Genomic DNA, 14,277 nt, shown 5'->3' with positions numbered 1-14,277 from the left:
CTCTAGAAGCTGAATTATCTGCACACAAACTTCTATTTCTCCCAAGTAACAGGATGTATTATACATCCCCCCCTTCCTTTTAGATCTCTGATACAGCCCAGTTTCATAGTTTCTGTTCTCATTGTCTTGCTGTGATTCTTTGAAGGCATCTGAAGCCTTCACTGCTATACTCAGGAGACCTTCCAGTTCCTGAGGAGATACAATTCTCCCTTGCTGAATTTTATCCTTATAGAAGATAAACTGGGTTTTATAGACTTGACCAAGTGTATCAGAGACAAAGGAATTCCCTGGACTTTTCTTCTTTGCTTTCTGTGCCCAATTAATGGCATCTTCAAAATTATTTTCATTAATATAAAAGTGTCTTGCTAAGGCTTGATAGATCAATGCAAAATGCTCGAATCTGTTAATTCCTTCACTTAAGACTTTCTGAACCTGATCATTCCCTTCCTCCTTCTGGATGTCCACAATGAAAGGAGAAAATAAAGTATTTATATCCTTCCTTGGATTCAATGTTTCTTTACTGTATTCCTTCTGTCTTTTCAGCAGCAGCATCTGCACAATCCGTACAAATTTGTCTCTTCTTATTCCAGGTTGATAAAATACATCTTCTTTTAGTAGCTTCAGTGCAATATCACTCTTTGCCATTTCAGAGGTGAATTTCAATTCTTCTAAACAGCGTCTGGCAATTAAGGGGTGAATGATACGGACTCCTTCATACCTCCCATGATCTCTCTCTTTGGTATGGATAAGAATTATGGAGTAATTTCCCATTTTGTCTTCTAAGTACCTTCGGCTCCAATATTCCCTCTGGTTAGTTAATTCTAAGAACTTCTCACACTGGACCACAGAGATGTCAGAATCAGAAATGTAAGAATTAAGCAGAGACAGGAAAGAAATCAATTGTCCTTCTTTGCTGTCAACATTTAACCCTTTCAGGATGTGTTTCACAATATTCTTAATATATTTCCTATCAAAATTTTCTTTCATGATCATAAAAGAATAAAAATCTCTACAATTTTGGTGCTTCTTTTCAATTTCCAGAAACTTGGAATCAAATGCTCTTTGTTCTGTGCAAGAGAGTTTGTTTATCAATGCAACACTGTCAGGATTTTTAGCATCCTTTTCTGGCCTCTGGGATCTCATGCAATTCAGAATGATAACTAAAGGTGTCTCATATCGAATATAGGCTTCGCCAATGGCTGAGTTAATGTGATTGCGCAAATCAGACACAGTTTCTTGTTCTTCAAAATCATCTACCAGCAGGAGCACAGGAAAGTAGTGGTGGTTCTCTGAGCAATAAGTGACTAAAGTTGTCACCTGTGTTCCAATCTCTTCAAAGTCTAACGTTTTACTTTTCAACACAGCACATCGGAATTTATTCTTCAGTTCCCAGAGAATATGCATTGCTAATGTGGTCCCTCCACAGCCTGGATGATGATACAAATTGATTACTTCTACACAGGTTTCCCTAGGGGAATTTGCTAAAGATTGGATCATCTCTTCAAGTTTTTTATAACTGTCCCTTTTGATAAAAGGTGAAGAATAGTTTTCAGAGGAAAAATAGAAATTCCACCATGAAACTTTCCCACCGAGATAAAAATATTCATCTTGGGATTTCTGGAATTCAGTGAATTTAGTTTTGTCTTTCTCTATTTTTGTACCTTTGCATTCATTTTCACAGAGGATTTCCAATGCTGTCAGAGAGTCTTCATCTTTTTTCTGAAGAACAATCAAAGAGCCATTTGATGGCAAAAATCTTGAAGGAGATTCTGTCTGAGGTTTTAGTGAAAGAATAGTGCCATTTAACTGTTCAAGACTTAAAGTAGTAATGCATCTGTTTGTGAGGTCGGTAGTTGAGAATCTGAATTCCAAAAGTTCTTTCCATCGTGAACCTATTTGTGGATCTACCGAGATAGACAGTATGTCTTCCATTCCTCCTAATTCTTGGTAGAAAGTAGAAAATGTCTCAATAAAAGGATCTCTAGGATCCTCTACTGGGGACAGCAATAGAAACACGACTAAAAACTTCCCAGGTTGCATTATGTCTTCACATGTAAGAAATGAAATTAATTTCCGGACTTTAGTGGCTCTCTTTTTAAACCATGAACTAAGTTCTAAAGGTTGATATTCTTCTGTGCTTATGTCTGACCTGCCGTTGCAGAAGATCCAGCTGGGTTGCTTAAAAAGATTCAGATTTTCAATTTTTTCATTAACTGAAGTTGTATTGTCTTGGTATTGATTTGGGAAGTGAAGATTGGCTGCTCGAGTCTTTCTGTAAGCTTTGGCAACCCCATTGCTCAAAGATTCAGGATCAAACTCTAACACAGCAAACCATCTCATTTCCTTTAGGAAGTCCAGGTACTCAATTTGATTTGGATGGCACTTATTTACCACTAGAATGTACCAGTCATAGTATGAATTATCTAAGTCTTGGTCTCCTGTGAGAAGATGAACCAGTTTTCTTCCCTCGCTTTCTGTTTTTGCTTCTTTTGGTTGAAAGTCTTCTTCGGCTTTTCTGGATTTATCCAGTGATTCTAAATTTGATAAAAACACTTTAAAATGTCCATCTTTTTGCTTTGGATTAGCATAGATGTCTTTAGAACTAGCACCATCCCTCACGAACAGAGAGAATTCCGTAGCTTTCTCCCATTTGTTTCCTTTACAAGTTTGCATCTTAATTGGGAAATATTTTTTTTCACAAATGGAGTGTTTTGGAATGATGTCTACTTCAATGACAAATCTATCAGATGTGGTATTGTTCTTCAACAAGACCTCTACAAACCTTGGTGGCCTGATGCACTGCTTTGCTTCCCTAACATCCTCCTTACCAAAATAGTCCTCGATCTTCTTATTGAGGTGGTCAACAAATGCACTTTTATCTTCCCCACCGAGTTTCACTCCAACAATTTCTCCATGAGGTTTGTCCTTTACTCCAAAATGGATAGTGCCATTGGTGCGGCAATTCATGCAGGCTGAAGCAAATCGAAAGACTTCATTGCTAAATTTCATCTTGATGTCATTCTCTGTGGCTCCCTCTGTTTCAGTCAGAGCCTTAAACTCATGGACTGGATCGATAAGATTGAGTAACCCTGTTTCGGGTTGGATAATAATATCATGCTCTTTGTACCAAAAGCTTTTATGGAAGTTGTCAAAAGGATATGGTGAACATGGCCGCCCTGGGCGTGGCAGATCATCCTTTGTTTCCTTAGGGTCATTTTCAGTTTCTTTAGCAGGCTTGACCTCTGATGATTCACAGACATCCTTGGATTTGGTGCTAGTGTCTGTCTTTGGGTCTGTTTGATTCCTTTTTCTTTTCCTATTTTTCTCCTCTGTCACACATTGGTCTTCAGTTTTTTGGCCATCTTTTTCTTCCAATGTCTGCTTAAAATATTCAGAGTTCAATTTCTTAAACATATTTATTATTTGAAGGGCAGGTCCATGTTTTATGCCCATGTCAATAAGATCCTGTTTAATGCATTGTTTTAAACTCATTCCATTCATTTCTTCCATTTTCAAGATCTCCCCATATTTGGAGTCAAGCTTAAGTTTTCCTGTTACCCACTGATAAACATCTTCAGGTGTCCAGTCATCTGGGTTTTCAGGTAGATTCAGTTGTCCAGCCATTTTGATATATGTATCTTTATTTCTTTAAAGAAAACAAATGAGACATTTTGTAATTAAATTTAAAAAAAATGTTCTTTTCATCAATATTGCAAAATACATTACTTTCTTCCACCCTTACGTCCCAACCTCACCTCATCATTTGCAGGTCATTATTTTATTATACTTTCAAATATTTGCAATATGTTTAAAAATAGAATGAAATTATGCTAGTTTGAGATTTTCACTGACACTGTTACTATTGTTATATAAAAAGAACTTAAACTACAAAAGAATGGTGGAGCTACAACAGAGGTAATTAAAAAGTTTAATAATAAAAATGAAATTTTAAAAAATAGATCACCCTGTCTAGGAATGAATAAGTTTGGGAGCTCAAATCAAATCTTACAAAATCCTTGGAGCTTTTTCTAGTGAAAGAGAAGGCACCCACCCCTTCCATTAAGGTCCCTGAGAGCAGATATCGCAGTACATTGCCACAAGTAAAATTCTTAGTGGAGTTTTACTCTTTATTTTTCCTAGCACTACTCTATAATGAAGGCCCCATAACCCTTTATTGGCCATTAAACCTTTTGGCAGGTTGGTGAAGCCTATGGGTCCCTTCTCGGAACAAAGTTTTAGTGCATAAAATAAAATACATAGGACTGTAAAGAAAACCAATTATATTTAAATACAGTTATAAAATTGTATATATACATATATATATTATACATATTATATATATATTTGTAAGTCTTAGTAAATTGTCTGAGACATATAGTGGTTCAAAGATTTGACTAGATCTCATAGAGAGAAAGTGTCAGAGACTATATTTGAACCTAGGTCTTCCTGACTTTGCGCTGAGCATGCTATTAACTATGCCAAGCTGCTGCCATTTTAGAAGATAAATTTAAATGAATTGTTGATCACCCACTGGGTGCAAAACACTCAACTAAAAGCTTCAGAAAGATACTCCCCAAATGAACAACTATAACTGCTACTTTCAAGGAATTTTCACATTTTGGGGAAAAGAGACAAGCTTCTCAATGAGTTGACAACCTACAAATACCCAATTGCATGGATTTATGACTCAGTGATTTATGTATACATGTTTTATATACTACCATCAGTATGTCTACTTACTCTATATCCCATTTCACAAAACCTTCTAGCAATCAGAATCCATAGGTAATGTGCTCAGGGCAGCTCAAGATAATATTCAGTAGTCTGCTAACAGATGATCCTAACAAGACCCTATTCAAAATTGCAAAATAAGACATAATTAATTTTAGGTGCTCTCTCAACTCTCTGTACCCTCTCTGACTCTTGCATCTTCTCCCTTTTCCCCATTCCTCCATATATCCAATGTCCTTGTGTCACCCACTCCCAGTTCCAAGCTCCCCAACCACATCACTCTGTCTAGGTCTGTCTTCCCCTAGAGGACCCCATAGTCCTAAAGAACCTTTTTTCCCCCGCTCTCTTCCATTAAAACTCCCATTCTCAGGCATCTTAACTAGGTTATTCCCCTTTGCATGCAGTCTTCTCCTTCACCTCTGTCTCTTCAATACTCAGCTTTTCTCAAGAGATCTTTCCTGATTTCCCCACTTTTTGGTGTTTCTCCAAAATTGCTTTGAATTAATTTTCTATATAATATATATTTACTTGTTGGGGAACATCTTGAACTTCCCCACCAGAATATAAGATCCTAGCAGGCAAGGATTGTCTTGTCTAAATGCCCAGTTCCTTTTTTTGGGGGTGGGGGGCAATGAGGGTTAAATGACTTGCCCAGGGTCATACATCTAGTAAGTGTCAAGTGTCAGAGGCTGGATTTGAACTCCTGAATCCAGGGCCAGTGCTTTATCCACTGCACCACCTAGCTGCCCCCGCAGTTCCTAACACAGTGCCTGGCACCCTCGTGGCACTTGATAAATGTCTGTGGATTGATGGATTATGAATGGAGGCATAATGGAGGGAGAGACACTAACACAGATGCCAAACTTTTCAGACTTAGAAGATGGTCTTCAAGACTTTCTGTAGCTAAAAGAATTCATTGCCCTGCAGCCAATCTGGGGGTTAAAGCTAGGCTGACTGATTCTCTAAAGTTGGGCATACAGGTTCATTTTTGAGAATATGGGCAGCTAGGTGGTACAGTGGATATAGAGCTGAGAATCAGGAAGTCTCATCTTCCTGAGTTCAAATCTGTCCTCATACACTTACCCTGGGCAAAGCACTTAACCCTATTTCCTCAACTGTAAAATGAGATGAAGAAGGAAATGGCAAACCATTCTACAATCTTTGCCAGGAAAACCCTAAATGGGGGCACAAAGAATTGGATGTGACTGAATGGATTGAACAACAACAATAACACATTGAGAATATAGTTTTATATATTTGTGGGCAAAGGCAAGGCCAAATCACTTAATCTCTGTATGCATCAGTTTCCTCAAGTGTAAAATGGGGATGATAATAGGACCTAATTCCCAGGGTTTGTTGTGAGTGGCAAATGTGATGAAATTTGTAAAGTGCTTAGCAAAGTACTTGGTACATAGTAGGTGCTCTATAAATGCTAGTTTGTGGTTGTTTTTGTTATTATATACCTAAATTCTACCTTATCTGTTGGTATGGTAGAGAGGACATGAACATGGAGATGGAAGAACTGAATTTAAATCCAGCTTCAGATACTAGCTGTGTAATCTCAGGCAAGTTACTTAGCCACTGTCATCCTCAGTTTCCTCAGCTATAAAATGGGAATGTTATTGTACCAATGTCCTGGGGCTGTTGTGAGAATCAAGTAATAATGGTATGGAATTTAACAGAGATGAGAGGGAAAGGAAAGTGAATAAGTATTTTTATAAGACACCTATTTTGTACCAAGCACTGTACTAAGCACTTTTGAATTTTGTTTTATTTTTAAAATTTATTTTTAATTAATTAATTATTTATTTATTTTAAAAAGTATTTTATTATTTTCTAGTTACATATAAGGATAGTTTTCAACATTTGTTTTCACAGGATTTTTAGTTAAATTTTTTTCTCCCACCCTCCCTTCCACCCCTCCTCCCCAAGACAGAAAGCAGTCTGATATAGGTCGTATATGCACAATCACATTAAACATATTTCTACATTAGTCATCTTGTGAAAGAAGAATCAGAGCACAAGGGAAAAAACTCAAAAAAGAAGGGAAAAAAACAGTCCAAAAGTAGAAAGAGTATGATTCAATCTGAATTAATAATTCACAGTTCTTTTTTTTTTTTCCTGGATGTTGAAAACATTTCCTATCATGAGTTCTTTGAAACTGTTTTGGATCATTGCACTGCTGAGAAGAGCTATCCCCATGGTTCATCACACAATGTTGTGGTTACTGTGTACAGTGTTCTCCTGGCTCTGCTCCTCTCAGTCAGCATCAGTTCATGTAAGTCCTTCCAGGTTTCTCTGAACTCCTGCTCATTGTTTCTTATAGCACAATAGTATTCCATTACATTTATATACCACAACTTGTTTAGCCTTTCCCCTATTGATGGGCATTCCCTTGATTTCCAATTCTTTGCTACCACAAAGAGAGCTGCTATAAATATTTTTGTACATGTGGGTCCTTCTCCCTTTTCTATGGTCTCTTTGGGATACAGACCTTGCAGTGGTACTACTGGGTCAAAGGGTATGAACAGTCCCATAGCTCTTTGGACATAGTTCCAAATTGCTCTCCAGAATGGTTGGATCAGTTCACAGCTCCACCAACAATGCATTAGTGTTCCAATTTTTCCACAGCTTCTCCAACACTTATTATTTTTTTTTGTCATATTATCCAATCTGATAGGTGTGAGGTGGTACCTCAAAGTTGTTTTAATTTGCATTTCTCTGATCAATAGTGATTTAGAGCATTTTTTTCATACGGCAACAGAGAGCTTTGGTTTCTTCATCAGAAAACAGCCTGTTCATATCCTTTGACCATTTCTCAATTGGGGAATGATTTGGATTCTTATAAATTTAATTTAGTTCTCTATATATTTTAGAAATGAGGCCTTTATCAGAAATGCTGGCTGTAAAAATTGTTTCCCAATTTTCTGCCTCCCTTTTAATTTTGGCTGCATTGCTTTTGTTTGTATAAAACTTTTTTTTTTTAAGTGAGGCAATTGGGGTTAAGTGACTTGCCCAGGGTCACACAGCTAGTAAGTGTTAAGTGTCTGAGGCTGGATTTGAACTCAGGTACTCCTGATTCCAGGGCTGGTGCTCTATCCACTGTGCCACCTAGCTGCCCCATTGTATAAAACCTTTTTAATTAAATGTAATCAAAGTCTTTCGTTTTGCATTTCATAATATCCTCTATCTCTTGTTTGGACATAAATTGTTTTCCTCTCCATAGATCTGAGAGGTAAACTATTTCTTCCTCTCCTAATTTATCTATGGTATTGCCCTTTATGTCTAAATCTTGAACCCATTTTGACCTAATTTTTATATAAGGTGTAAGATTTTGGTCTATGCTTAGTTTCTGCCATACTATCTTCCAGTTTTCCCAACAGTTTTTGTCAAATACTGAGTTCCTATCCCAGAAGCTGGACTCTTTGGGTTTATCAAACAGTAGATTACTATAATAATTTACTACTGTGTCTCCTGTGCCTAACCTATTCCATTGATCCACCAGTCTATTTCTTAGCCAGTACCAAATAGTTTTGATGACTGCTGCTTTATAGCATAGCTTCAAATTTGGTACAGCTAGCCCACCCTCCTGTGCATTTTGTATTCATTAGTTCCCTTGATATTCTTGATTTTTTGTTTTTCCAGATGAATTTTGTTATTATTTTTTTCTAACTCTATAAAATAATTTTAGGTAGTCTGATTGGTATGGCACTGAATAGATAAATTAATTTAGGTAGAATTGTCATTTTTATTATATTAGCTCAGCCTATCCATGAGCAATTGATATTTTTCCAATTACATAGATCTGATTTTATTTGTGTGAAAAGTGTTTTGTAATCATGTCCATAGAGTTCCTGGATTTGTCTTGGCAGGTAGACCCCCAAGTATTTTATATTGTCTACCATTACTTTAAATGGAATTTCTCTTTCTATCTCTTGCTGCTGAGCTTTGTTGGTCATGTATAGAAATGCTGATGACTTATGTGTTTTTATTTTATATCCCCCAACTTTGTTAAGTTGTTAATTGTTTCAAGCATTTTTTTAGTTGATTCTTTAAGATTCTCTAAGTATACTATCATATCATCTGCAAAGAGTGAAAATTTTGTTTCCTCCTTGTGTATTCTAATTCCTTTAATTCCTTTTTCTTCTCTTATTGCTATAGCTAACATTTCTAGTACAATATTAAATAATAGAGGTGATAATGGACATTTCTGTTTCACCCCTGATCTTACTGGGAATGCCTCTAACTTATCCCTGTTACATATGTTCGCTGATGGTTTTAGATAGATACTGCTTATTATTTGAAGGAAAGCTCCACCTATTCCTATGCTCTCTAGTGTTTTTAATAGGAATGAGTGTTGTATTTTGTAAAATGCTTTCTCTGCATCTATTGAGATAATCATATGATTTTGTTCAGTTTTGTTATTGATGTGGTTGATTATATTAATAGTTTTCCTAATGTTAAACCAGCCCTGCATTCCTGGTATAAATCCCACTTGGTCATAGTGTATTATCCTGGTCACTTGCTGTAATCTCCTTGCTAATATTTTATTTAAGATTTTTGCATCGATATTCATTAGGGAAATTGGTCTGTAATTTTCTTTCTCCATTTTGGCTCTGCCTGGTTTAGGTATCAACACCATATTTGCATCATAAAAGGAATTTGATAGAACTCCTTCTTCACCTATTTTTCCAAATAGTTGGTATAGTACTGGAATTAATTGTTCTTTAAATGTTTGGTAGAATTCACTTGTAAACCCATCTGGCCCTAGAGATTTTTTCTTAGGGTGTTCATTGATGACTTGTTCAATTTCTTTTTTTTCAAATGGGCCTATTTAAGGATTTTATTTCCTCTTCGGTTAACCTGGGCAATTTGTATTTTTGTAAATATTCATCCATTTCATTTAGATTGTCAAATTTATTGGCATATAGTTGGGCAAAATAGGTCCTAATTATTGCTTTAATTTCCACTTCATTGTTGGTGAAATTACCCCTTTCATTTTTGATACTAGTAATTTGGTTTTCTTCTTTCTTTTTTTTAATCAAATTAACCAAAGGCTTATCTATTTTATTGGTTTTTTCATAAAACCAGCTCTTAGTTTTATTGATTAGTTCTATAGTTTTCTTGCTTTAATTTTTTTTTTTTTTTAGTGAGGCAGTTGGGGTTAAGTGACTTGCCCAGGGTCACACAGCTAGTAAGTGTTAAGTGAATGAGGCTGGATTTGAACTCAGGTACTCCTGACTCCAGGGCTGGTGCTCTATCCACTGTGACACCTAGCTGCCCCTATCTTACTTTAAATTTTATTAATTTCTCCTTTGATTTTCAGGATTTCTAATTTAGTATTTAGTTGGGGATTGTAAATTTGTTCTTTTTCCAGCTTTTTTAGTTGCATGCCCAATTCATTTATTTCTTCTTTCTCTCTTTTTTAATTCATGTAAGCATTTAGAGATATAAAATTTCCCTAAACACTGCTTTGGCTGCATCCCATAGATTTTGGTATATTGTCTCATTATTGTCATTCTCTTGGATGAAGTTATTTATTGTTTCTATGATTTTGTTGACCCACTCATTCTTTAGGATGAGATTGTTTAGTTTCTAATTAATTTTCAGTCTACCTTTCCATGGCTCTTTATTACATGCAATTTTTATTGCATCATGATCTGACAAGGATGCATTTACTATTTCTGCCTTTCTACATTTTACTGAAGTTTTTGTGCCCTATCATGGTCAATTTTTGAATACGTACCATGTACTGCTGAGAAAAAGGTATATTCCTTTCTATCCCCATTCAGTTTTCTCCAGATATCTATCATATCTAACTTTTCTAATAGTCTATTCACCTCTTTAATATTTTTTTTTAAAGGTCACTATCTCAACTGGAATTTCCCTTACCACTTCAGGCCTCCTTGTCCTTGAATATCTAATCATTTATCCCTGTGGTCTTCTCCACTTTGACTATCCCTCTATAGGCCCTGTACCATGTCTGGAGTCAGGAGTACCTGAGTTCAAATCCTACCTCAGCCTCAGACACTTACGAGCTGTGCTACCCTGGACAAATCATATAATCTGTCTGCCTCAATTTCTTCAACTGTAAAATGAATTAGAAAAGGAAATGACCAACCATTCCAGTATCTTTGTCAAGAAAATCCCAAATAGGGTCATAAGGAGGTGTAAATGACTCAACAACAACAAAACTACCTTACTCCTTCCCCATAGTTACAAGAATAAAGGGAGCTAAAGAGATCATAGAAAAGGAAAAAGGATCCATATGTACAAAAATATTTATAGCAGCTCTCTTTGTAGTGGCAAAGAATTGAAACTTGAGGGAATGCCCATCAATTGGGGAATGGCTGAACAAGTTGTGGTATATAAATGTAACAGAATACTATTGTGCTGTAAGAAATGATGAGCAAGTAGATTTCAGAAAAACTTGGAAAGATTTGAGTGGACTGATGCTGAGTGAAGTATGCAGAACCAGGAGAACATTGTACACAGTAACAGCAACATTGTGCGATGATCAACTGTGATAGACTTGGCTCTTCTCAGTAGTTCCATGATCCAAGCGGATTCCAAAGAATTCATGATGGCAAATGTTCACATCCAGAAAAAAGAACAATAGATTCTGAATGGAGATTGAAACCATGATGTTTCTACTTTTTTGTTTTTGTTTTTGTTTTCTTTTCTGAGGTTTTCCCCTTGTGTTCTGATTCTTCTTTCACAACATGACTCATGCAGAAATATGCTTAAAGTGATTGTACATCTATAATGTATATTAGATTGCTTTCTCTCTTGGAGAGGGGGGGGAGGGAACAGAGGAAGGGGGGAAAATTTGGAATTAAAAATTTTATGAAAACAAATGTTGAAAACTATCTTTACATGAAACTGGAAAATAATAAATTAATTTTATGATAAAAAAGAATAAAGGGAGCTATGAACATCCTGGGATGAGTGATTTTCTATTATCACAAAGAACTGAAGAAATCAAAAGGGCCAGAGGTTGGACAAGCTGTGAAAATTAGAACCCAGGCCCTTAGTCCCACAGCTCAGAGCACCTGGAAAATCAGGCTCAGAAGTGACTCACAAAAAAAAAAAAGTGACAGATCCTCAGCTTCTTCAGGCCAGACTCAGCCACTATTTGAAGCATCACTGCTTGACCAGGCTAGAAAAGGTTTTGAGGGGAATTTCTGCTTGGCAACTAAGCATTTGCATAGTGCTTTATGGTTTTAAAGCATTCTTTACATTCTCTCATTTGATCTTCACACCCCCCCCCCAATATGATAAATGAGTTGCTTTTGTGTCCATTTTATAGGTGAGAAAACAGACTCCAAAGTTGGTCACAGAAAAAGTTACTAGAAAGTTCTAGCCAGGGCTACAACCTAGGTCCCCAGAATCCTATTCCAATTCCCTAACATAGGAATTTTTTTTTCTTGTACATTTAATTTTTATTTTATATTTCTCAGAAGTAAATAAAATATTTTAACTTTTTTTTTTAAGTTTAGAGTTTCAAATTCTCTCCCTTCCTTTTCTCTCCCCTCCTTGAAGAGGAATTTGATATAGATTATACATGGGCAGTCATGCATAACATCTCCTTATTGTGAATGTTGCAAAAGAAAATATAGACCCAAAAGAGCAAGAATAAAAAGGTCAGAGAAGTATATGCTTCAATCTGCATTCAGACACCATCAACTCTTTTTCTGGAGGTGGCTAACATTTTGTTTTTCTAAATCATAAGTGCTTCAGATCGCCTTGGATCTAAAATGGGAAATTCTGGGCAAGACCAGGCTCAAGATCAAAATGCATTTCCCAGAGCGACATCAGATCTCGCATTAGATAAAGGACATACTGTGTATCTCTGAAGGGCAGACCTCCTTCGGGCAGGGCTGGAAGGAGAGCACCTTTAAAGAGGTCTTGTCAGTGCTGGCCTTCTGTGCTGTACCTTCCTTCCAAACTGGCAGCCCGCCCCCCCCCCCCGTTCTGTTTGTCACTTCCGCGAACCCTGGCCTCACGTTCGGTGCATCCCCTTTCCTTTCGGTCTGCCTTTTCCATCGACCCCCTGACTTTGACTCAAGGAGACAGAAACGGGAGAGAAATGGTCTCAAATTCCTAATGCCTGGGAACGCTAGGGGTCTAGCGCATCCCGGGGAGACACCCAAGCCTGACATAGCTACCCTCCCCGCCCCGATGCTCTTGTATCCCACAAGAAGGGGGTGCAGTGGGGGGGGGGGCTCCAGGTCCCATGGGAATCTCTTGATGCTCTCCCCACCCAGCTCTGCCAGCCCGGCTGCTCCTGCCCACTCGCCCCCACCTCTCCTGCCTGGCCCTGGCCCCGGCCCCAGCCCTGCAGCTGTGTGGCCGCGGGCAGCCCTGCTAGCTTGACCAGCCCCAGCACTCCGTGGCGAGGCTCCCGAGAAGGCCGGTCTTTCTCTGTGCCCGCCGGCGGCTTCCACCCGCTCCACTAGCCTCCCGCGGGGCGCTGCTCTCTCCGTCCAAGAGAGAAAGGCGCGATCCCTCTGATTTCCATCTCTGGAGGAGTGGGGACCCGGAAGATCCTGCTCCCAGGCTGATCTCCGAGACCACCAGGGCGTTCAGCTGGGGCTGCGCACGCACCCGGACTCCACGTTAACTCCTTGTTTCTTAGGCTCTTTACAGAATGTCACTTGTCAAAAACACCTTTCTCAACTAACAATACAGAACTCCATTCAGAGTTAAAAATAGGATCATAAACTGATTCAGGTTCACAAGATGAGTTCTTACAGGTTATGGGGACGGGGTTGCTAATTTCATAAAGACACACAAACATAGATTTGATTTTCCAGGACAATCAGTAAGACTTTTCCCCAATAACAACAGGCAGAAGAAAAAATGGACTTACCCCGACTTCCTGGCAACTTCGGTCTCACACACTCAAAAAAACCCAACAAACAAACGAACCAAAAAAACCACCCCCAAAAAACAAAACAAAACAAAACAAAAAAAAGCCATTTTGTTCAATTACAGAGAGCTCAGAATAACTGTGGTGACTTTTCTTCCAGATTCTTAAAGAAAAAGATGTCATGTTTTCCAGTTGTAATAAAATAAAGTTTTAGTTGCCCTCTGCTTAACCGCAGCAAAGGACTGGACTTTACAATAAAGAAGTATGCCTTTAAAGAGATTGAACACTTCCTGGATTTTGGCAGAAATGTTTCAGTTTCATTTCCCAGAGCCTAAGTGCACAGAATTCAAGTCCATCCCCTTTTGAAATGTTCTTGCCTTCTTGTTTAATTGTAAAGATACAGCTAGCTACCAGGTCTAAAGTCTTTAAAAAAAATTTTTTTTCAGTGCAAGAAACATTTATTTTATTTTTTCCAGTTACATGCAAGGGTAGTTTTCAACATTTATTTTCATAAGATTTAGAGTTCCACATTGTTCTCTCTCCCTCCCTTTCCTCCCCCCTCCACAAGACATCAACCAATTTGATATAGGTTATATATGTACAATCCACAAGTGCTATTTTTATCATTTCTTTCTATGGGGGTGGATAGTATGCTTCACCATTAGTCCCTTGGG

The 14,277-nt window shown here is 37.7% G+C and overlaps 1 protein-coding gene across 1 annotated transcript in view; it reads right to left on the bottom strand.

Annotated features, from left to right (window-relative positions):
• LOC122727643 (sterile alpha motif domain-containing protein 9-like) overlaps positions 1 to 4,814 on the bottom strand; it is a 6,565-nt gene extending 1,751 nt beyond the window's left edge. The window contains exons 1-2 of the mRNA XM_043965311.1: positions 4,741 to 4,814; positions 1 to 3,646 (exon numbers count right to left, since the gene is read on the bottom strand). The exon at positions 1 to 3,646 is cut by the window's left edge and continues 1,751 nt beyond it. Coding sequence (XP_043821246.1) covers positions 1 to 3,624 — 3,624 coding nt within the window. The 5' untranslated portion in view covers positions 3,625 to 3,646; positions 4,741 to 4,814. The remainder of the gene's footprint in view (positions 3,647 to 4,740) is intronic.
• Positions 4,815 to 14,277: the final 9,463 nt, after the last annotated feature.

The sequence above is a fragment of the Dromiciops gliroides genome, chromosome 5 (genome assembly GCF_019393635.1).
Source record: "Dromiciops gliroides isolate mDroGli1 chromosome 5, mDroGli1.pri, whole genome shotgun sequence".
NCBI classification, from domain to species: Eukaryota; Metazoa; Chordata; class Mammalia; order Microbiotheria; family Microbiotheriidae; genus Dromiciops; species Dromiciops gliroides.
This window is presented reverse-complemented; position numbering and strand designations above follow the sequence as displayed.